The 23,618-nt window shown below is 38.8% G+C and overlaps 1 protein-coding gene across 1 annotated transcript; it reads left to right on the forward strand.

Moving 5' to 3' along the window:
- Nucleotides 1–2,658: 2,658 nt before the first annotated feature.
- UPF3A (UPF3A regulator of nonsense mediated mRNA decay) lies at nt 2,659–23,179 on the forward strand. The gene is made up of 10 exons (XM_031051162.2): nt 2,659–2,912; nt 4,839–4,945; nt 10,363–10,469; nt 12,248–12,346; nt 12,437–12,547; nt 15,844–15,899; nt 15,989–16,147; nt 17,934–18,094; nt 20,518–20,812; nt 22,858–23,179. The coding sequence occupies exons 1-10, from the start codon at nt 2,688–2,690 to the stop codon at nt 23,029–23,031; spliced, it is 1,494 nt and encodes a 497-aa protein (XP_030907022.2). The 5' UTR covers nt 2,659–2,687; the 3' UTR covers nt 23,032–23,179.
- Nucleotides 23,180–23,618: the final 439 nt, after the last annotated feature.

The raw sequence follows: 23,618 nt of genomic DNA on the forward strand, positions 1-23,618 counted from the left end.
TGTCATTCTTATGTTCCAGCAGCCCATCTTTCTTGATTAATGGTCCTTTTAACTTTAACACAATGTTTACTTTTGCTTTTGCCATGAAGTAGGTATCAAAGGGTCTGAAACTGTAAAATCTGAAGTGTTTTGGGTTTTTTTTATAGTGTTTTTCATAAGCTGGAAAATACAAAATACTACTTTTCATCCTGCTACATCTGTCTCATAGCTCCTTGAGTTCTCAGTGGCCAGGTTCTGAGGTGGGAAGGCCTTCATTTATCCAAGGACTCTTATTAGCCAATCTGACACACCTGCTAGTGAATCAAAATACTAATTTCTATTTTTCCTCTTTTTGCCATTTTATTTGCTTTCTGTGCTGACAGACTTATTTGCTGTGACTGTGTCTTCATTCTTTGACTCTTCCTGATAGCTCATGAATCCCCATGTGGATCAGGGATGCTTCATTGTATTGATGTAGGCCATGTACATTGTATCCAGAATACTGGCTGTTTTCCACCTGCCCATGCATTACTGAATATGAGTTCAAGTTGCAGAGCCACCTGCACTTCACAGTTCACAGGTAGTGAGTGAGGAAAAGCCAGGGGATGAGTCTGTTTTAAGAGCAATGAAATTGGGTGGGGTGCAGGAGCTCCTCTCACTCTCCTATGAGCACCAACACGATATTGTAGAGAAATCTCGTTCTGTCCTGGTGACAGTGGGAACTGTTCTGTGGCTCCACACAAAAAATTATGGATGCTCGTTACCACACATTGGAACATAAGGATTGGAGCATGTGTCCAGTGCAGAATTCAGTACCAATCCCATATTTTCTTAGCCATTAGAAAGTGAATGAAAATGTTTAACTTCCTAATTCTAAAACATTCACTGAAATTGCACATTCTCCTGAAAAACAAAGGATGAGTCCTAAGTGGAAAAGTCTATCCAAGCAGAATATGGGGAAAAATTAATTGTTAAGGAGGCGTGTGCACCTCGTGGCCAGCACTGTGTCTCTTTCCTTGTGCAGGTCACTGAGAAGGTCATAGTGAGGGGTTTCCTTGGTTTTTTGGTATCTGGTAGTTTGTGTGTGGTTCAGGTGGCTTCTTATGTTTGAAGTAAACTGAAGACTTTTCCTGGGCACCCTGAAAGACTCTGGCCAGTTGAAACAGTGATAAACACATAAGTGTATTGGCTTTCGCAAATCATAGCTGTTGCTATGTGCATATAACTGTATGAGTTCACAATAACAGAAAAAAGCTCATTAAAGACGCAAGATCAGACAAGTTGAAAATGGCCAGAACTCTTAAGCAAAATTGAGTCACACAGCAAAAGAATTTGTAAAGGTAAAAGAAAAGGGGGGGGGGGGGGGCAATGAGGGGGATGGGAAGTGATATGAGGTAAGCTAGTGCCTGGAAAACATAGGGTTAAAGTACTTTTAGCTTAACTTAGGTCGAAGATAAAGATCAATGCTTGTGTTTCAAGTCTGTGGTGAGATAACAGGATTTAGTGGCCCCACCAAACATAACTGAGTTATTTCACACCATCCTACTTACCAGTTAGATTGGAGACAGTGCCTCCCAGACATCTGCTAGTTTGGGGTACTCCTTGTCTGCCCGTCCTGTTTTGCTTGCAATAAATTTTGCAGGAAGGTCACACTGTTCTAAATCTTTGCCAGCTGTCAGAAAAATCACAGATATGGCTGGTTTCAGCTAGTTGTGTGATTACTGGGGCGTCCAACGGTGCCAAAGGTGAAAAGTACACCGTGAGGCAGACTGCTGACTTCATCTTGAAGACCCCTGCCAGCATGAGGAAGACTGCTTATTTCATCCTCAAGATCCCTGCCCACGATCACCGGAGAGCAGTGTGCAGACACCAAGAGGAGGAGACTTATGGCCTGGAGCTGGTTATAATATTCCCTGCCTATATGCGGGAATTATGAACATATATATGGCTAATGCAATAATGAAAGTATATAAACCTGTAACAAATGCTAATCAGTGTGCCTCTGGCTACGGTCATGTGCCCAGTGCTGTTACTTTTGCTTTATTTACTTTGTCCCTCAGTAAAACCTTGCTATCCCCATTAGAGGAGTGAGCTCCTATTTCACAAAACTCTGTAGAGTGTGTCTTAACAGCTACTGATTAGGCAAGTCTCATCCTTTAAAAGATCTGTTCTGCGGCTTTTACATCTGTCCTTAGGGATCAGGAACGACTGTAACCAAGAAGGCTGATGAGATGGATAAAGTAACAGCAAAAGCTTGCTGCTGCACACTGGGTCTTTTGTCTAACATCAGTCATGAATTCATCAGTCATCAGCCTTAGGTTGTTTCCTTTTACCTTTTACAGTGCAATTTTAATTTACAAAATAGTCTAAAAGATTGATAAAAGTTACTATTTCTTCTTGCACTCTCCAGTTACGACCTGATGGTATGACAGCGCAGATCTCCATGACAAGAGAGAAATGGACAGATTTATTTGTCCTTTCCTCCGCAAGGGCACAGTGGGTCCCTGAAAGCGCCTTTCCCCGACAACAGGTAGGATGTGGCTGAAGCCACCAATGGCGGCGGCACGCCCCCCTCACAGCCTCGACCGCCTACCGGGTGCGGCAGCGGAGCCCCGCTCGCCCCCCAGTGAAGCCTCGCGAGCTTCTTCCCTGCCACCTGCCTGTTCTCGCGAGGTTTGCGCTTGGCTGCGGGCGGCAGCGGCGTCTCCATGCGGTCGGAGCGGGATCCCGGGCCGGGGTTCGTGAGGGGTGGCGGCCGCGAGAAGTGGCCCATGGACATCCCGCTGCGGAGGGACTCTCCGCGTCGGGACACAGAGGCTCCGCCAAACCAGCTACCGCCGCCAGCCCCCCCTTCCCCGCCCTCCCCGCTGCCGCCGCCGCTTCACCCGGCGCCGGGTAAACAGCGAGAGGAGAAAAAAACGGCTTTGAGCAAAGTGAGGGGGCGCGAGCGCAGCTCCGGGCGAGCGGCGGGACCGGGGAGGGGAGGGGAGGGAGGGGCGGCGGTGCCGGGGCTCGCCCCTGGCGGGGGGGAGGCGGGAGCGGAACGGCTGCGGTGAGGGATGCGGCAAGACCGGGGGAAGTTTGCAGCGGGGAGCACGGCGCAGGTAGGCCCCATTCGACAGAGCGAGGGTTAATTTCAGGAGAGTCAGGTGTTAAACGGATGTTGGTTCCTCTGAAGAATGAGGGTGTCTGTTAGCTCAGGTGTTCGAGATCCCCGGCAGCCTTCCTTGTCGCCTTTAGTGCTTCAAAAATCGAGATTGGCCGTTCCTGTGGCAAAGCAGCTCCTGCATGGACCAGCGCACTACTCTCTCCTTTGCTTTATTCCAGCACTTTTCAGAGAATGCGTTACTTAGAGTAGTACGAGATTCGATTTATTCTCATTTTCTAAATTGAAAAACTGAAAATCACCATAACTTTAAAGTTGAGTTAAATCTAGGTATTGCTAAGAAATGGAAATAGATTGCCTGAAGCTTGATGGCCATTTTACTGATTTCTGTGCTGCCATCATTGTGTCCCAAAGGTTTTTATTTAGTTTGCTGGCCTTTATTACTGGCCATTTTACCTGAATGCTATGGGTTGATTGGATGCCTGTTAGATCCCTGGCCAGCTGCTCCTTCACTCCTTCCTTAGCAGCATAGGGGAAGAAAATAAGATTAGAAAAACACATGGCTTAAGGTAGAAGCAGGGAGATCATTTACAAAGTGTTGTCACGGGCATAACAGATGTAACATGAAGAAAATAATTGCTAAGTAAAAGAAAAGAAATCAAAGATTTCTGGCCTCTTTCTTCCCAGGCTCTCTCTCCCCTGCCCCCAGGCAGTGCAGAAGGGTGGGGAATGAGGGTTGTAGATAGAACATAACAGCTCCTTTCTGCTGCCCCTTCCTTCTCACACCCATTCCCTGTTTCAGCATGAGGCCCCTGCCATGGGATACAGTCCTTCATGAACTGCTCCAGTGGGGGTCCCTCCCACCTGCTGTGAGCTGCTGCAGCGTATGTTTTTTCCATGGGCTGCAGTCTTTCAGGGTAAGCCTTCTTCAGCCTGGGCTCCTCTCTGTGGGCTGCAGGTCCTGCCAGAAAACCTGCTCTTGCATGGGTTCTCACAGGCTGAAACTCCCTTCAGAGCATGTCCACCTGCTCTGGCATGGGGTTCTCCACAGTTGCAAGTGGGTATCTGCTCTACTGTGGACTTCCATGGGATGCAGGGGGTCATTACCATGGTAATCTCAGGGCACCTGGAATCCTTCCTCCCCTCCCTCATTTACTTTGATGTCTGCAAGGCCATTTCTTGTGCTTTTTCCCCTTACTCCTCTGTGCTGTGCAGCCTTTTCTGTCCCACCTAAAATACTTTTTCCCAGAGATGTCACTGTTTTGGCTGAGGGGCTGAGCTGTGCCCTATGGTGAGTCCACTGGAACCTTCTGTGTCCAGCACGGGGTAGCCCCAGTTCTCCTCACAAAGACCACCCTGGAACCCTTGCTGCCAGAACTGGGACACATAAACCTAATACACAAAGCTAGTGTTGTAATAAAGGACTTAAAAGTTAGTTTAAGAGATACTATAAATTGTATACTGATGCTGTGTTGTCAGTATCTATTTCTTTTTTTTGGGTCATCTGTTAAAATACTTTGTTAATGGCTAAATTACAACGGTTGTCAAGCTCTTCATCAGAATAGTTCAGTTACTGTACAGTTTTACAGCCTTAGGGGAAACAGATAGGGAAATTGTTCCACCTGTCAGCAAGTCCAAGAAGGTAAATCACTATTCAGACAACAGTTTTTAAGGAGGAGTCACATGATTTGTTTAGTCTCTTTCTACAGTATTTAGATCGAAGATAAATCTCCTTTTTCTTTTATATGTGCAGGTAGTTATTCGACGCCTTCCTCCTTGTCTAACTAAGGAGCAGCTGGAGGAACAGCTACATCCTCTCCCTGCCCATGATTATTTTGAGTTTTGCACTGCTGATCCCAGGTGAGGATGAGCTGTTTATGTAGGTTTTCAGGTGCTTAAAGCCAAATTGAGGTATTTTGGACATACTGAATCACCTGTTTTTCCCTTTTTGTTAGTTCTGTTAGGTTACTTAAAATATTTCTGAAAAGCTGGCTACATATGCAGAGACAGTGCTTCCTGCCCTTATATTTTACACTGGTGATTTTTAAACCAGAATATTTTTGTATATGAATAGGGCATAATTTGGTTTGAAACCCTGATGTTTATTTTAACCTTCATTGATAAAATGCAACAGGCTGTTTTATCAGCTGTGAGAAAGATTCAGTCTAGGGCAGACATCACGGAATTCTTTTCATGAGTGCTATTTGAGCTTAATTTCTTTTTTTGCATACATGTTTGTGTCTTTATTTTATGTGTTTTTAAAATAATTCAGTTTTATTCATTTTTGTCTCATGCAAAACTAAAATTGCCGTTGTATTGATATAATTTATTCAGTATCGCCATAGTAAAGTACAATTCCATTTCAAACAAAACAATTTCCAGAAGAGAAGGAACTTAACCACTGAAATAAACAAAATACTCTGTATGCTATATCTGCATGTGTTCTGGAAAACTGATCCTTTTTGCCCATCTTAGCCTTAGCATGTACTGAGTCACCCTCCACTGGCACAAGATTCTTTCGATTGATGACAGAGGGATCTGGGGTGTTTATTGCTAACCAACTTTTAAAGGTAGGGGTGACCCCACCCAGAGCAAATAGCCTTTCCTGTGTAGGGATTTGCTTGTGACAAATTTTGCTTAGAGCAGTCTAGTTCCTGGGTTGATTTTGTTTGACAAGGTGCAGCCACTTCTTGCCACCACTATGTTATTATGTGGTTCAGTCTGACTAGATAATCTGTCAAAGTCAGTTCCACAGTCAGAAAGAAACATATGTCTTATTTAGTGAATCTTTATGGCAGTTGTGTGACCTACAAAGTTACACCAATGCACAGCAACAAAATAGTTGGTGCTTCAGATTTCCTGGTAGAACCGCAAAGGATATGCTGTTAGGAAAGAGAAGCATTTAGTATGATTGAAAGTCTTTGTAGTTACTCACATTTTTCTTCTGAAGTTTGTCATCTGTACTTCCAAATGATACTCTTTTAACGCCTCTATCCCAGCTGTTCATTTCATATAGGGACAATATCAAAGGCAAAGCAAAAATTACCTGAAGAAGAGCATTTCTCCTCAGTGTGTTTGGTTACACAAATGCCAGAAAACAGTTTAAAAGATTACAGTTTTCCAGAACAGTTGTTGGCATAGGAATTTAGGGAGTCAGCCATCATAGAAATGAGAAGGCACTGACAACAGCTGTCCGTATGAAGTTTCATTTTCTCTCTGCTTTTATGTCATGAGATTTTTTGAGTATCAAAAATCTTACTGCCCACTTATTTAGTTGCACCCATGTCAGGTTACCGATGAACCTGTTTTTTCTCTCATGCTGTGTTGTCATGTACTTTCATATAGCTAGGGGCACAACGTATGTACATATAAAAAAGTTTGTTAGATTGCTTGTATTACACAGTAGTTTGTTCTGGGAGAGGGATGAGGATATGCTTAAAACACTAAAAAAAATCATTTGCCTTGAAAAGCAGATCTTGGTGATTAAAGTCTGGAGAAAATAAAGCTGTGTTTCTTATATGGTTTTACTACTGACTTCAAGCAAATAAAGAATATATATGTTTATTTTTTTTAACAATGGAATCTGATATATGTGTTACTTGGATTTTCAGTTTTCTTTAGTCTTGTGTATGAGTCCTGCAATAAAATAATGATCTGGGAGAAGAATGTTCTCCTGAGTTTTGGATTCATGTTCTCTTCTGCCTTCAAAAATTTAAACTTTCTAGAAAAAAAGTGTTTTCATGTAAGTTTGAACTTTTCAGCATGAACTACTTCATTTTTTTTTTCTTCATCTTGCTTCTTAAAAATTATACTTTCATACAAGAGGTGTGTTTTTTCAGAATGGGTTACTCTGTCAAGGTTTGTATGGCTGCAAATTCTTTCATCAAACTACACAGTTTCACTAGGCATTTAGTTGTGGTTCTGCAGAGTATTGGCTAGACTAGGTACTTGTTCTTTGGCCAGGATCACCTTGCCCCTTTTGTTTGAATGCTGACACATACCCATGTGCATCTGTTTATGATTTAACTCTTTACATATTCACACACTCAAGAATATAAAGTCAACTTTTAGAAATTGTAAGTTAGACAAGATTAATCTACTGAGTCTTCTCTTATCCATTGGAGAGCTCTTTTCTGAGTATAAAGCATTGTGTTGCAATAAGCTGTTCACAGAATTTCAGAAGACTCTGTATGTGTTTTCACACCATGTGTTTTCACACAGCTGACAGGAAGAGCTACAGTACAAGGTGAACATGTTCTCTCTACAGTGTCCTCCGGTTTTCACTGATGAGCTTTTTTTCTAGATCATGTACCATATGCAGAGTGGCAACCAATCCAGAGAGTGCAGTGATAATGAAAACAAGAGACAATTAAAGCAAATTTCATGTTATCAAATAAAAGAATGATTTGGAGAAGCTACTCAGTGAAGAGGATCTATTTGTTGGAAAGAGAAAGGGGCCTGCAAATGTTTTGATGTGAGAGCAAACAAATTTGCTGTACTATCTCAGTGTCACCCTGTCATGTAAACTCTGGATAACAGAATTTTCTAATAGCTCCTTCAGATTTCTGAGGAATACAGACTTGGTTTTTGTTTTGTTGTTTGGTTGTGTTTTGGTTTTCGTGTTGTTTTTGTTTGTTTGTTGGGTTGGGTTTTTTTTCACAGAACACCTTGTTAAACCATGGACCCCCTTGTCAGAAGTTGATGCCAGAAATTATGGAGGTTGAAAATGGTTCAGGAGCAGTTAGACACCTATGAAAGCTGATTGAACACAAGGAAAAAGTTCTATATTGCAAAGTCCATAGACTGCAAGTAACTGAAATGATGTACTAGGTGAAGTGTCAGTGTAGTTTCTCCTTTTTAACAAGCTGCTTGTAAGCATCCTCTACTAGTTGCTGTCGGAAAGAGAGCTAAAGAGGTCTAATTGTTCCTACATTCTTATTTCCAAGGTCATTTCACCCAGAGGACAAACGAAAAAAAGACGTCTGTCAACTCCAGTTTATCTGGTTTTGCAGTTTAAAGGTTATCTTTAAGTTTACAATGTCTTATTAGAGGCAAGCTATAAAATTTAAGGTTTCATTTGATTAAGTAATGTCATTAATGTATCACACTTTCTCAGTTATGTCTATTTCAGTAAAATCAATTCAGAAAGCGACTTGCATTGTGTTTTGTTCATTCTTTTAGATCCATATGATTCACTGCATTACATTTATTCTCTCTTGTATATTGACATCAAAGTGCAAATAAAACACTGATTCTAGTACCCTTAGGGGTGATTGTGGGAAAGACACACTATCCATAGCTGATAATAAAGGTTCTGCCTTCCTGACAGTCTGTCTTGTTCTCAGACTCCAAATATTAAATTGTTGGGTTTTGGGTTTTTTTTTCCAGATACCCTTTTTTGTCTGCATGTAAATGTTTCTGAGTCTTTTAAAACTTGAGTCAAGTGATTTGAGTTCAGGCCCTGCAGGATTTGGGTTATCCTTGGTACTAGTGCTGATTCTGAGTGCTAGGACTCATTGATAGTGTTGTGAGGTTATAAAAGTAAAGAGACCTGAACAGGAGCTTTGCTTACATGAAGGCCAGTCAAATAGTCAATGCCATGTCACATATCACATACAGTAATAAAGCTTCTTGCAGACAGCACTCCTTCTTTTCCTTCCATAGCTTCTTCCCAAAGTTTTGCTCAGGGTTATTGTAAGCAAATAGCATTAACACTGTAGGATGGCACCTGGGACCTGCAGCTCTGAAGGGACAGCATTTTTAGATCATCAAGGGAACCACCACTACTAAGTTCTGGATGGAATGAGTGACAGTCCGTCATCACAACTGATGCTGCTTTGCTGGGCAAATTGTGCTCACTTTTAAAAAAGAAAGACTTATTTAAAATTGTGCCCGTTCCATCAGCCGTGTGAGTGACCAGAGAAGGTGAGAGACAAGCATGAAGGCCAGTAGATTTTAGCTTGGCATGACAACGTAAATGATTAGTTACTCATTTGCTCAGAACTTCCTATGTAATATAGAAATGGATGAATGAGTTTATTTAGCACTCCAAAATTTTCACATGAAGATCTATACATGTATATGTTTATATACACCACGATTGATAAATATATGAGTATTTTTACTAAGATGTGATGGCTGCTTTTATAGTTTACATGTTGCTATTTATATTATCAATACCTATTTAAAATGGCGTTTATGTATACCAAGCTTTTTACACAGTGTGTTAAAACTTATTTTGTAGAAACAAACTATTAGAATGTGTTTATTTTCTCCTGCTGCTGGTCTTCAGTTTGTCTGAAGACTGGCTATCTTCATAATAGTATTATGAGCATAGGGTGTTAAACTTAGAGGCTTGTGTTGAGGTGTGTTAAAAAACCTGGCATAATACAAAGCCATCACACAATTCACTGAAGATAGTTCAAGCCAAACTTTGCCATATCATGGTTGCTGGGGTTTAAAATATGTACATGCCATGATTCACAATAACTTAGCTGATGTGTGATAATTAATTAAATTACATTAACTCAGTTTCACTGTGGTTGATGGTGTGCCAACCCTGAGGTTTTTATTAGGCACGTTAAACGTTTACCCTTACAGTGAGGTCTCTGCCAATAAATTCCTGAAGAATCAGAATTAGTTTAAGTAAGTACCTGTTCTTTTGCTAGAAATGCTTTGGATTTTCACAGTAATTGTTCTTCACATCTAGTCATTGCATATCTGTTGATATAGGTGTATGTCAGATTGAGGTTTTTTGTATGTAATTCAGTGGATTATTTTGCCAATTACTGGGTTATTTAATCTTTCTTAAAGGTGGAAATCTCTTCAAATACAGTGACAGTGTGGCAACTGCCCTTTCACTAGGAGCTTTTACTTGCTTTCTCCTGTTTCAGTGACAAAAGACTTCCTTAGCATGATCAAGAAGTTCCCCAAAAGGACTACTGTTATTCCTGTTTCTTAAATCATTAAACATGAGACTTAAAGCTTTGATCCTGCTCAATAGAAGTGTATGCTCTGCAATTCAGAGAGACAAAGTATTTGTTTCAGTTCAGAACAAATTTCATAGTTGCATCTGGGAACTCAGTTGTTCAGTTACTTTTTTTTACACATATATATATAAAATTAGATTTGTATATGTAAAGACTTCAGTATGCATGTTTAAGGTAGCTGTTTCTCAGAGAAGGTGAGAATTGCAGTGTAATCCTTCTAATTCTACTTTCTTAGTGGTTCTGAACAGAATAGTAAATAACAGAAAATAAAATTGTTTCTTGTTTCAGCCTTTATCCTCATCTCTACTCAAGAGCATACATTAACTTTAGAAATCCTGAGGACATCCTCCTTTTTAGAGATCGCTTTGATGGCTATGTCTTCATTGATAATAAAGGTTGGACTATTTGTAAGACATTAAGTGTGTATATACATACACTATTTTAGAACATTCATTTGCTTCCTTTTTGCTAGTTATGCCTTTTTTCGTCGATAACTAATTACTGAAACATTAAAATCTAGCACTTGAACAACGATGAAGTGCAAAATATATTTGTCCATGCAGTCTTACTTGTCTGTGTGGTGTGCATGCTTTTTCTGCATTCTTATACTTTAAACAATATGTTGTCAGCATCTTACTAAGATCCTTATGTGAACTTGACAATACATCACAACAGTCACTGAACACATTGAAAGCATGAATCGTTACATCTGCAGTATATTTCTGTGGGATAAAGTTGTGTCACTTATTCCCATTTTGAAAAAGCAAGACGAAAACTTGACTTCATAATTTTGATTGCCTGCTTTGAGATATGTAGAGTCTGATGATGTAATGCATCTGCAGGGATCTAGGTTGGAGTTCCAAGAACACAAGTGACAAATTTGGTTACCATCTTTAGGACATTCAGTCTGCAAAAGTTTGCCCAGTAGTAAGGAAAAACTATAATGTAGGTGTGGATAAATCCAGCTCTCTTAACAGTAGCATGAAACTGCCATAGCCAAGAAATGGCATTTTCCCTTTAACAGTTCCTTGCCTCCTTCACGCATACCTTCTGTAAAAAACTGCATGGATTGTATAAAACAGAAGTAACCACGTGCGTTTCTTTTGTAGACATTGTCTAGTCAGTACACACAGTATGAGATTCCCAGGTTTCAAATTCTGTGTGCTTTAGATAAAAAAATTAGAAACTGTTTTTATGATTCTGCCAAGACTTCACTTTTCGCAAATTAAACACATTCTTCAGTGTTATGCTTTACTGAATCCAGGATACTCTGTATATTACAAAACTGAGCATGGACACAGCTGGCCAGTTCGTCATGATTGATTGTGCAAATAAACAGCACAGGTTTCGATTAAATATGCCTTCTGGTGAGGCTTCTGTCAGCATTGCGTTTATGAGACTAAAATTAAAACAAGGGTTACCAGGTTCAATAAGGTTAACAAATGTAACAGATTTAAGCCTGGTTTTCAGTGGACTTGAGCAAAGTGTAATCTTGGGCCTGCTGCAAGTGGAAACCAGGCAAAATTCTAAAGTTACACACAGTTCTGACTCCAGTCTAAAGAAGAATCCACTGTTTAAGGCAGAATTAAAAACAGAATCCATGCCAGTAAACACAGTCAAGAAGTTGTGTAGTCCATCATAAACAGAAAGAAAAAAAGTTTCACACAATTTTACATGTTGAGTTTTACAGTTATGGTTCTGAAAGGAGGTGGTATATCTTACTATTGCATATCACCCAGCATTTATTTTCTTTTTTAGCGTTTTGGCAACAAAACTTTACAGAAGCAACTCAATTCTTTCAGATTCATTTCCCAGCAGTATTTACCACTTGTCAGGCTGAGATTTTATGTAAGTTTTTCTAATCAATGAAGAATTAAGAAGGAATTATAATTGGTAATGCAAGAAATTTATTGTGCAGCAGTAGTCATCATCATTTTGACAGTTTTTGTTATCATGTCCAAAACTATTCAATGTTGTTATATATAATTAAAATACAAATGTATTTTGGTTTGAATCTAAAATAATTTTATTAGAAGATTGGATGGGATTGTAGAAGCATGCACCTTTGATTTCAAGTTAGACTGCCTAATACAAGTTTCAAGACTTGAAAATCTTACTTGAATATGGGGAAAGTATTTGCCTCTCACAAAATTAAGCACTCATCTCCTTTAAGGTTTGGAGTATCCTGCAGTGGTTGAATTTGCTCCATTCCAGAAGATTTCAAAAAGGAAGCTGAAGAAGAAAGATGCTAAAGCTGGGAGCATTGAAGATGGTAAACATATTTTCTTGGTGTCCCAGTAGAAAGTGGATTCCATTTCTGTGATGCACTGCAAAGTATTAATCAAAAAATTTTTCTTCACAGATCCAGAATATAGGAAATTTTTAGAGAGTTATTGTGCTGATGAAGAGAAAATCTGTGCCAATCCTGAGATTCTTTTGGGAGAGATTGAGGCCAAAACAAGGGAACTCATTGGTCTGTTTTCTTGATTTTTCTTACTATTGAGAATATCAAGTATCTTATTTTTATATCTTTATTATATTACCTGCAAGAGCTGACCTGTTCAGTCTCACAGACTGGGACTGTCGCAGTTAAATTTTTGTTATCCAGCCAAGTTGTGGCAGGAAACACCCCACCTATTAAGTCTCTATGCATGGAATCATTTGACTTTACTGGAAATTTTGCATGTACAGTAGCTTCAGAAATAGGTCCTTAATAATTCTGAATGTTTTCAGATGTATTAAAAGGTGGAAGATTTATTTTTAAAAGGTAAAATAGCTGATTATTTAACAATTGATCCTTCATATTAGCTGCTTTTATTGAGAAACATGGAAAGATCTCTCTGTTCTCATGGTCAAGATTCTGCAAAAGCTTTGAAAGTAAGGCAACACCTTGTTTTCTGTATGCATGCAGCATGAGTTTCACGATGTTGGGGGGAATCTTTAGTAAGAGCAACACTGAAATCTTCAGTGCTATTACGCAGCATTCAGGATGACATGGAATAGTGATGTGCTGTATCTCTGAGTGACAGCGTGCAGCACACTTAGTCTTACCCTAGGCATGATGATTGAGTAGGAAGAAAAATCAACCTTCAATGTTATTTTTTTACAGTGTAAAGTTAGCCACCTCTTTTGATTAGAATCATAAGAATAGAATCATAGAATTACACGTTGGAAAAGACCCTTAAGATCACTGAGTGCAACCATTAACCTAGCACTGTCAGGTTAACCACTAAAACATGACCCTAAGTGCCACATAAAACATCTTTTAACTGCCTCCAGGGATGGTGACTCCACCTTCCCTGGGCAGCAAGTTCCAGTGCTCAACAGCTCTTTTGGTGAAGAAATTTTTCCCAGTATCCAATCTAAACCTCCTGTAGCATAACTTTAAGCTGTTTCCTCTCATCACTTGTTGCTGTTGTTTGAGAGTTGACTGGAGAGTTTTGGAACTAAATTTAGAGGAAATGGAAATGTAAGAAGTGTGGACATTTAAATAATCCTGTTATCTGTAGAACTTGTTTGTTGCAGTTCTAGATAGGGATGTTCCCCAACTATTTTTATTTGCTCCAAATCTTCCCTAGTATTTAGCAGCAGAGTAAAAGTAGTCAAAAATTTCCAAGAAGTTTACAATTCACAGAAAGTTTGCAATTACAAAAAGATTTGTAAGCTTAAAAATATTCTATCAGCAAAAACGATTAGTCATGAGAGTTGCAGATTTCTGAGTAAAAATATTGGCAGAAGGCAGCTTTGCATTAGGAGTATTTTTTGTTTCTGTTAAATCACAGGGTATCAAATTAGTCGTTTTATTTTTTCTGCTGTTTGAAACCATGGCTATCGCTAACAGTATAAAACTTCAGTGGATAGCAAGTTTATAGCAGAATTATGGGAAGGATTAATTGTATGTCCAGTTTTAAAGGTGGTAACTGCTACTGAAGTCAATGAAAGATGTGCCCAGGACTTTGTTGGCAGAATTGGGCCTCACATTCTCAAGATTTTTCCAGGTAGTGTTACTGCAAACCAACATGTTTCATGCATCATGTCAGATACAACAGCTCATCAGTTTTCACATGACAGAGATACAGCAGATTTTCTCTGTAACAAGATGAAAATACACTCATTCTTCTGGCTTGTTTGTAGAGAGCAAGATTAAGTATAAAAGTCACTGCTGACAGAGGTCTTCATTTTATAATTTATTTTATTTTAAAATTTCTTAAATATTTTAAGAAAGACCTGTTAAAACTGTTAGATTTTTTTGCAGTAAGGCTCATAAATAAGATGGGTAAGAGTCAGGATTGAGAAACATTCTTTTTTGCCCTTTTCTGACAGTACTTATCACACTGCCTCTCTCCCTTGAGCTTACAGTTGTAATTTCTGAGTAAATCTTTTCACCACAGCCTTAGTCATGCCTAGGGTCAAGTTCAGGACTTCCAGTGCAGCTTATCCTTTCCCCAGGCCCTCCAATTACAATTTGTGATAACTTTCATCATGTAAAAGTGCCCTGAAACAGACACTGCTCAGACAGGAGAACTTAATGGAGCTGGAGAGAGAGAAGCAGAGATGCAGGTCTTGAGGCCCCGGTAGGGAAGGTTTTGGTTGTTGCTTATGACCATTGATATTTGCTAAAAATATATACTGAATCCTTTCAAATATTCTCATTCATAAATGTGTAACAAGTTTTTATCATAAATGAATGGGTCACTCTCAGAATATTCACACTTTCAAGAGAAAAACACTTTGATGTTTTGGGGATGAATTGTACCTGGATTTTAGCTATGCCATTTCAAATCTATTGAAACTTTTTATTATTATTATTTCTTCCTTTTTTTTTTTATTTTTTTTTTCTTCCAAATCCTGCCATGCATTTCAGTTGTGAAATTTTCTTCAGGTTTGAGGAAGAATCCTATGCATAACTGTAAAGCAACTTCTAGTAGTAAGCATTTTTTGTAACTCTATCCTGGGACATCTAAGACTGACAAAATTTGTTGTGACTAACAACAGCTGTAAATCACGACTGCTATACATGATACAGATTTTGTTAACGTTGTCTGAGTATTTGTAGCATTTGAGAATGGTTCAGGCAGATGACTTAGGCTAGATTTCGGAGTGTGGAGACAGCTCTGTAGCATTAGACTAGCTGTGTGATCCAGCAGATGAGGCATTTGATTTGCTATTTGGGAAGCCAGAGTTTTATTGAATCTGTTGATACTTTGCTGTGTTACTGGAACAAACCATTTTCCTCTTATTCATCCTGTTTTCCCATGGAGAGGTGAATGCTAAATGGCAGTTTCGTGGAAATGTTGTATGAGAATGAAAATGCTTCCTTCATGATATACTTTGAAACCTGGGATTGAAAAGTGCTGTGTGAGATTACATGGGCTGCATATAAACAGCAATATAGCTGGGTTTCAATGTACAAAATTAAATGGTAGGAACAGATTCTGAACAAATTTATTTCCTTTTTGGTGAAATAACTGTTTGATGAGCAAGATTAAAAAAAAACATTGTCTTGAACTGAAAAGATAGATGAGTTTTACTTAAACATTAACTAATGATGCAACTTATCTCTGTTGCTTCTAACCCTAAGAGCAAAAGAGCAAGAAAGTGTTTCTAAAGCAGAATAATAGGAATGCCTTTAAAAATACGTAAAACAAATAGGTTTATCAATTATTTAGCTCTCTTGTAGGTCAAGCTAATAAAAAAGGGGTTAGTACTAAAGTAATGAGTACGTATTTTAGGAGTTGAACACTATATCACAAATTTTTTGTGTTTTAGCTAGAAGAACAACACCCCTATTGGAATATATTAAAAATAGAAAATTAGAAAAGCAGGTACGTTCAGACTTTTGCCCGAAGTTCAACATTTATGTTTCACGTGGTTCTGTTGGACAATTCAAAGTTAATAATTTTGAACTCTTCAGAGAATACGAGAAGAGAAAAGAGAAGAACGAAGGCGGAGAGAACTGGAGAAGAAACGTCTGCGGGAGGAAGAGAAAAGGAAGCGCAGAGAAGAAGAAAGACGTAAAAGAAAAGAAGTAGAGAAGCAGAAGAAAATCTCTGAAAAAGAAATAAGGATCAAGGTACCTTAATGAAAACAATGTTCTTCTGTTGAAATTATCCAGAACTTCCTTTGCTATCTCACTGTTTAATTTAGTGCGCTACAGTATAGTGTGGAGATGCCCTACCAGTTCTGACTGGAAGGGAAAGTAAGGTAGGACTTCGACTAAGTAACAGTGTTTGAAAGTGGAACAGATTGCCTTAGGTATCAGTTACTAGTACTATCAGTTACTAAGTAACTATCAGTTACTTAGTACCAGCCTATAAAGTGCTGATGCAGTCGTGGCTGGTAACTCGGATATCTTTATACAACACTGCTGCGTTCTATGCTGACATAACCTGACATAACCAAATTTTTCTGTGCCAGCATGTAGGAAGATTATTGCAAATATGACTTTAATACTTCATGTCATGTAAATCTTCATCTAGCCATACCTGCAGATTGGTTTTAGTGTTTATGCTCTGAACTTACATGTTTTAATAGCATGCTTTAACAAAGTCTTGCTAATTTTAGGCTGCACTGCCTTAATAATAGTCTGAATGGACGTGGTTTTAATGGTTTCACTTAGGCGGGTGTATTTTGTGCTATTAACTCTGGACATTTAAAACCTTATTTGTATAAGGTGACATAAATACAACCTGTTCATCTGAACTTAATTTTGTGGTATTGGAAAAGCCTTATAGGCTGTTTTGAAGAGGAAAATTGGTGTAAGAGGCTGTAGCTTAATGCAAGGACACACAGACTCACTCCAGATCTTGTGTTGAGAAGCCACAGACCTATTTCTTTTTTCTTCTGGATAACAGTTTTCTTCACCTGAATGTATAAAAATAGTTCTGAAGCCAAATTAGAGCTTTTTCCTATCTGGGCATAAGAAACCACTCTATAGAAGTTCAGAAGAAAGAGACTCCTTCAAATGTATTCCTCAAAGTGATTGTCCAAAACCCCCCAGTATTTATGATGTATCTGTGGTAGCCTTGAAAGCTAGCTCTGTCTCTGACAGGAGAGGAAAATGTTACCTGAGAGAAACCTTAGAGAAGTTTTAAATATCGGAGAAGAATAACCAGTGCTCATTTCAGAAAAACTGTTGAAATGAAAAGGCTCACAAGAAGCTCTGCTTATTTCTGCTATGTTAAGAGATATGGTCCTTCTATAAAGTTTATTCCTGTAATACTAGACATGCTCAAGCCCTGTGTGGGTTATTTGTAAAGAAATGTAGAGGCTTCTTGAAAGTCTTTATCTCCAAGGTGAAAATATAATGCAGTCTTTTCTACTAATGTCATATTTTCCTCAGTGTGTATTGCTGTCAAGGTGTATTTATACCAAGGACATACTTCTGTATGCCAGTCTATCCAAAGTAGTTCACATGAGACACATTTTATATATAGTATTTTAAGGAGTGAAGTATTAATCCTGATCTCTTTGTAGTATGATAGATGTTCTTCTTATTTAATTGGCAATAACATTGAGCTCTGTTATCTGATTTCTAAGAAATCAAAGACTGTATTAATGTCTTTATATATAAAAGTCAGGGGAGAGTAGATAAGTGTTTTCTCCAGTATTCTCAGCATATTTAAAAGTATGCAGTTGAATACCTGGTAATGACTTTCATTCCTCAGCAAAAGTAAACTGCCATTTTTAAATAACTTTAAATTTCATAATTAAATAAAACTTTGTAAAATACATTCCTATCATTTAAATAAGATATTTTCAATCTTAATATGCTACCAATATATTTAATACGTTCTTAAAATGTCTGCTACAACAGAGGAGAGAAAATTTACATCATAATGTAAATAAATATCCCTTAGCTTCTCAAGAAGCCTGAAAAAGGAGATGAACTGGCCAGTGAAAAGCACAAAGAAAAAGGTGAAGAAGCTGACATTGAGGAAAACAAATGGGAAAAATCACCTGGATCTGGGAATATAAGATCCAAGTCTTTGGAGGGTTCGCTAAAAGACCTTAAGGAAAAGTAAGTAATATTTCTCCTCCAGGCTTCAATTTACATCCTAAATGCTTTCATCTCAAGGCCTCAAGAAGATATAACTGATGCACTGACTGGTGTTTTGTCAGCAAAGAACTGGTTTCATTCTGTGTGTGACCCAATCTCTCACTGTCCTTTTTGTAAAAGATTTTTAGTAACAGCTTGCTGACCTCATGGCAGTATTAGTGGATGCAATTTGTTATTTGTGAAATGTCTTGAAATCCCAGATTGGAAGGATTTCTGCATGAAATACATTCAGAGTTTCATTGTTATTTCACCTGTTCCCCATCAAGAGCTCAGGTAAGGCCTTCCTTCCATTACTGATGTTGGACTAAATTAGCTAAGATGCCTTACTTTTCCAGGTGTAAACCAGTATCGTTTTGACTGTGCAGGTACAGTAAATGCTACCTTGTCTTTCCAAGTGCTCATTTCCTCATGATTATTAGTGAATGTGATTAGGTTGCAAACTATGAGCTGTTTCAGCTGGCTCAAGAATTAAAATTGAAACTATTTTGTCACTGACTCAGAAATCACAATAAACTAACTTCCAGCTCTGTGTTCAAAGACTGAATTACCTGTTTGAAACCATATCTTAAAGCTCAGTAACAGTATTTTTCTACCACAGATTAAAACCTCAGTAGGTATGTGAATGTACATGGTCACAGAGGGATTTGAAACTCTACCAAACACAAGTATGCTTCCATTCCCTTTACTTCCATTAATTTCTGCTTTCTCTTTCTCTGGCTGTGTAACTTTCTCTTGTGTCTCTACTTTGTATTGCTTACCTCACTGTTTTCTCTCTTGCCTGCCTGTTTGCTATGACTCAATTTTAAAAAGGTACTTTAACCACTGTTTAACTGGAGTTTGTATCTCTGTCACTGCCCACCTCCAGGTGCATCCATTCCTTCCTCCACAGTAACAGGCAGGGGAAGAGACAGGTACCAGACAATGCTACAGCAACATATTGAGATGTGTCACCCTGGCTTTTTGAAAAGTTATGCTCTGAGCCTTGCGAGGACTTGGAGTTAGTGTCTAGAATAACATATTAAACATGAAACGAAACAACTTAAAACCACATATCCCTTGAGAGCTAACATAGTATTTTTTATATATGTGTGTATATATATATATATACTACAGGTACAGTAACTCTCTGTGGTTGATTCACATGTCTGTGACAGCTGGGGTGTTGCTTCCACTTGGTGAATGTGTTATGCTGACACAAGCACAGACTTCTGAGATGCTGAATAACTTACCTGTCATTCAGGTTTTGTTGCTGACCTCCAGATTTTGCTGAGATGGGGCCCCTGTCTTGGTGGCCCCAACAATGCCCAAGTTTGTGGCAGAGGCTGACAATTTTAACAGTTTGTTGGGTTTTTTTTTTTAGTGATACAAAAGATAACGTTTTATTGATATGAAACCGTTCTAAATGGGAAGCATATTGCTACTTGATCACTACACCTTTAGAAAATCACCACTCTCCCTGATTTCTGTCTGCTGATTCCCAAAACGTGAGCACACTATCAAAAGCAACTTTCCTGTTTCAATTTTAAGTATTTATCCATATGTAATGTATAAAAAGAAACTGCCTGTGTATGTGCTCCTTTTAAAGTTCAATCTATTCTGTAATCTTTCTTCATTATTTGCAGTTTGGCTGTATGAGAGAAGGATCTTCTTGCTGAACAGGAACAATGAAGTGAATGAGAGAGCTGAGAATTGTATCAGACAGGCAGCAAAATGTTGCAGACTAATAATCTTGATAATATAAACCCATTGCAGCATAGCAGAAATTAAGTATTATGTTGTGGTAAGGTAATAGTCTCTTGCCTAAATGAAATATGCAAAGGTAGGCTAAATTACTTGGAGACATAATAAACAAAATCCTGGAACATAACTATTAATTTCACAAATGCTTTCTGCAGGTTGTAATGTTGGTAAATAATTTCTGTTAAATAGAGACATAAAACTTTGCAAATCGATATATGTTCCTTAAGGCCCTGAATGTTCCCATTCAAGGGTTTACTCATACATGAGTCACCTCAAGAACAGGCCACAAGAGCTAGTCATAAAGCATGTGTTTATGTGCAGAGCGTTGGGGAACTATTTATGGGATTGCTAGAAAGGATGGAAGTTGAAGAATGGGCCTTCCACAACAGTTGCACAACTATCTAATTTTGCTTGTGAAGCTTTGTCCGCTATTTTGAGCTGAATGCATCATCTAGGGCTGGACATACATGAATTCAGGAAAATTGCACCTAACCCCTTTCTAATGAGAAGAAAACAGCCTTTCCATGCAATTGATCTAAACATTGTTGAAGTCAAACGAAGGCTTTGTATTATAATCTTCTGAAGGTTTGGGTTTTTTTTCTGTTAATTGCTTGGATTTTCTCTCTTTTTATGCATACTCATAGGTCACAAAATGACAGTGACAAAGAGCAAAGGGATTTGGAGAGAAGATTTCGAGAAAAAGAACCTGAGAGACAAAGGTATCGATTGGATGATGGCAGAAAGCATAGAGCTCACTATGAGTTTGACAAGTTTGTGAGAAGGAATGAAGAAGAGCTGAAATGGGGGAAAGGATACAGTCAAGACAGAGGAAAGAAAGGGAACTACAGCTACAGCTTCACTGTGGAGGCAGTAGACAAACTGGGTAAAGAGGACAAGTGTGATGACATGGCATCCACAAAGGAGCGCATAAGAAATAAGGTTCTTTTATTCATTTAGGATAATCTTTCATTAGTTAAATATGCTTCAAGATCACAGGTTTTACTTCTCAAACTCAGTATGAAGATGCTTTTTTTTAAAAAAAGCAATTCTTTCATTTTCACTCAAACACAGACTTCTTTCTGTTGTTATCAGAGGACAACAGCAGCTAAAATGAGGATACAGGTTGCTCATTCATACCTACAGTATATAGGGAAGACTTTCTATCTTCCTTTCAACCCTAGCGTTTTTAGAATGCTGCTCTTGGAAGCCTTGTATTTTACAAGCATATTAAAAAGTCATACTTCTGATCTGTAATGAAATTTTTAAAAAGTGGCATGCTAGTCTTAAAAATCTACTTCGATTACCCAGCTCATAAGGGAATTATGGATTGGCCAGGCATTGCTTGGTAAAGGAACTCTAAGGACTTAAATAAATAGCTAATTCAGAGACCACTGTGTAGAGAGGGTGTGAATGCACAAATTATTGAGCTGTGCTAGCTTTCATGCAAACTGCAAGGTACTGTGATATGAAAAATCATTTGGACCCTTTATCATAAACTTTTAATGGCCACTACTTGTCAAGAGGATCTATCTTTATGCAGCCGTTTGTGATGCAGAAAGATGGATGTCAGACATTTCCTACCACACTACAGAGTACTACCTAGAATAATCTGGTTGTATGGCCCAGTAGTGAACCTTGTTATCTGGTCTAAAGAGATGGAGAAACAAAGTGGAGGAAGAAAGACAAAGGTGAAGGAAAAGGAAAGAAAAAGGGAAAATGCATATTGGGAATAAGAAAATGAAAGAGCAATAGACTAGAATGACTTCAAATTATGAAGGCAATTGAAAATTGGTATGGTTTGATTTAGGACAGTTTCAGTGCTGTGCCACTGTCTTAAAATACGCTGTTTGAAAGCTCAGGTTTTGGTGAATGGGTTACTTAATAACATTAAAAACTGGTGAGTGTAAACACTCTTATTTAGGAAAAGACTCCTTTAGCAGAGTTTCTAAACAGTGTCTTTTTGTATTGAAATTTCAAGAATAAAACATACTCTGGTGAAGTTTAGTATAGGATAATTTTCCAGTTGTTACCTGCTAAACTGTCCTGGTTTGTTTTTTTTTTATACTTATATTTGTCATTCATTTGCAGAGTTGTAAGTGTACAGGCTGTTGTTCTTGATGGTAGTGAAGGCAGCAATATTTTTCAGAGTTTCACTGGTAATACTGTGTTTGATAATTGTCAGCACTGTTTCTCCTTGTTTATGTCAAATCATAGAATCATAGAATGGTTTGGGTTGGAAAGGACCTTGTGATCATCAAGTTCCAACCCCCTGCCGTTGGCAGTGACGCCTCACCCTAGACCATGTTGCCCAAGGTTCTGTCCAGCCTGGCTTGGAACACTGCCAGGGATGGAGCATTCACCACTTCACTGGGCAACCCATTCCAGTACCTCACCACCCTCACTGAACTTCCCCTGTTTAAGTTTAAAACCATTACCCCTTGTCCTGTTGCTACAGTCCCTAATGAATAGTCCCTCACCAGCCTCCCTGTAGGCCCCCTTCAGATACTGGAAGGCTGCTATGAGGTCTCCATGCAGCCTTCTCTTCTCCAGGCTGAACAGCCCCAACTTTCTCAGCCTCTCTTCATACGGGAGGTGCTCCAGTCCCCTGATCATCCTCATGGCCTCCTCCGGACTTGCTCCAACAGTTCCGTGTCCTTTTTATGTTGAGGACACCAGAACTGCACACAATACTCCAAGTGAGGTCTCATGAGAGCAGAGTAGAAGGGCAGGATCGTGTATAATAGGATCTTTTAAATTTTACAGCTTTCTTATTCAAAATGCCTGGCTCCCAAGAATAGCATTATAAACAAGACAGATATTAAAGAGTCAATTTTCATTACACTCCATTTTTTTCTTGCGTCTTAGGAAACATAAAGTGATTTAACACAACATCTGCTTTCTTCACAAACATTCATCACTTAAAATCCCACATATGTATCCTTCAGAGGTTTCTCAGAGTGTTAACCATGTCTCCTTTCTTCCAGGATCGCCCAGCCATGCAGTTATACCAGCCAGGAGCTCGCATTCGAACACATATGGGATGTACAAGTAAAACCTATGACTGCAGTGGGAGACCTTTTGAAGATGCTCTTGATAAAAGGTATGACGCAGATAATTCAGCTGGAGGGGGTTCTGAGAAGAACGAAGAACCAGAATAAAACAAACTGGAGGAAACACTTGTGGAAAAGGATGAACTTAAGATTCAGTGTCACTACACAAAAACTCCATGGAGCTGTTCCAGAATTCCACAGGTGCTTGCATCAACAAAATCAACATAGTTCTGCCCCTTTCTTTCTGTAAAGTAAATGGAAGAGTGACTGGAAATGTTTAACTTACTGCAAAGGAATATTGTTGCTTTTTTACAAAAAGCAGTACAAACACTATTTGCCTAACTTAAAAGCAGTTCAGTATTTTATTAGATTTACTTTAAAAACCTCTAATAGTTTTAGAGAAGTATTTGTATAAGATTTTTCAGAAGCTACTTCACCTCTTCAAGCCTAAAGAGATGAAGGGTTGATTTTCATCAGTTTGAAATATGAGGCAATTTAAATGTGTTTGGTGCATGACATGAGGGTCAGAGGACCCCGTCCTACAAATGCTGGCAGAAGCTGGGGCTGCTGCTGGGTGCTGCAGTGGGACAGAGTGGGACTAGCCTTGGAAGGAAGCTCTGGAGTGTTTGCAGGATGGGGCCCACGGCTTGCACAGCTGTGAGAGGTGTCCATTGGTATCTGTACCTCTGTGTGTT

This window comes from Melopsittacus undulatus, chromosome 2, assembly GCF_012275295.1.
Source record: "Melopsittacus undulatus isolate bMelUnd1 chromosome 2, bMelUnd1.mat.Z, whole genome shotgun sequence".
Lineage (NCBI taxonomy): Eukaryota > Metazoa > Chordata > Aves > Psittaciformes > Psittaculidae > Melopsittacus > Melopsittacus undulatus.

Coding starts and splice junctions, on each gene's coding strand:
- UPF3A (XM_031051162.2), top strand. CDS start 2,688: ATGCGGTCGGAGCGGGATCCCGGGCCGGGGTTCGTGAGGGGTGGCGGC. Junction 18,095..20,517: donor CTAAAAGACCTTAAGGAAAA/GTAAGTAATATT, acceptor GCATACTCATAG/GTCACAAAATGACAGTGACA. Junction 20,813..22,857: donor AGGAGCGCATAAGAAATAAG/GTTCTTTTATTC, acceptor CCTTTCTTCCAG/GATCGCCCAGCCATGCAGTT.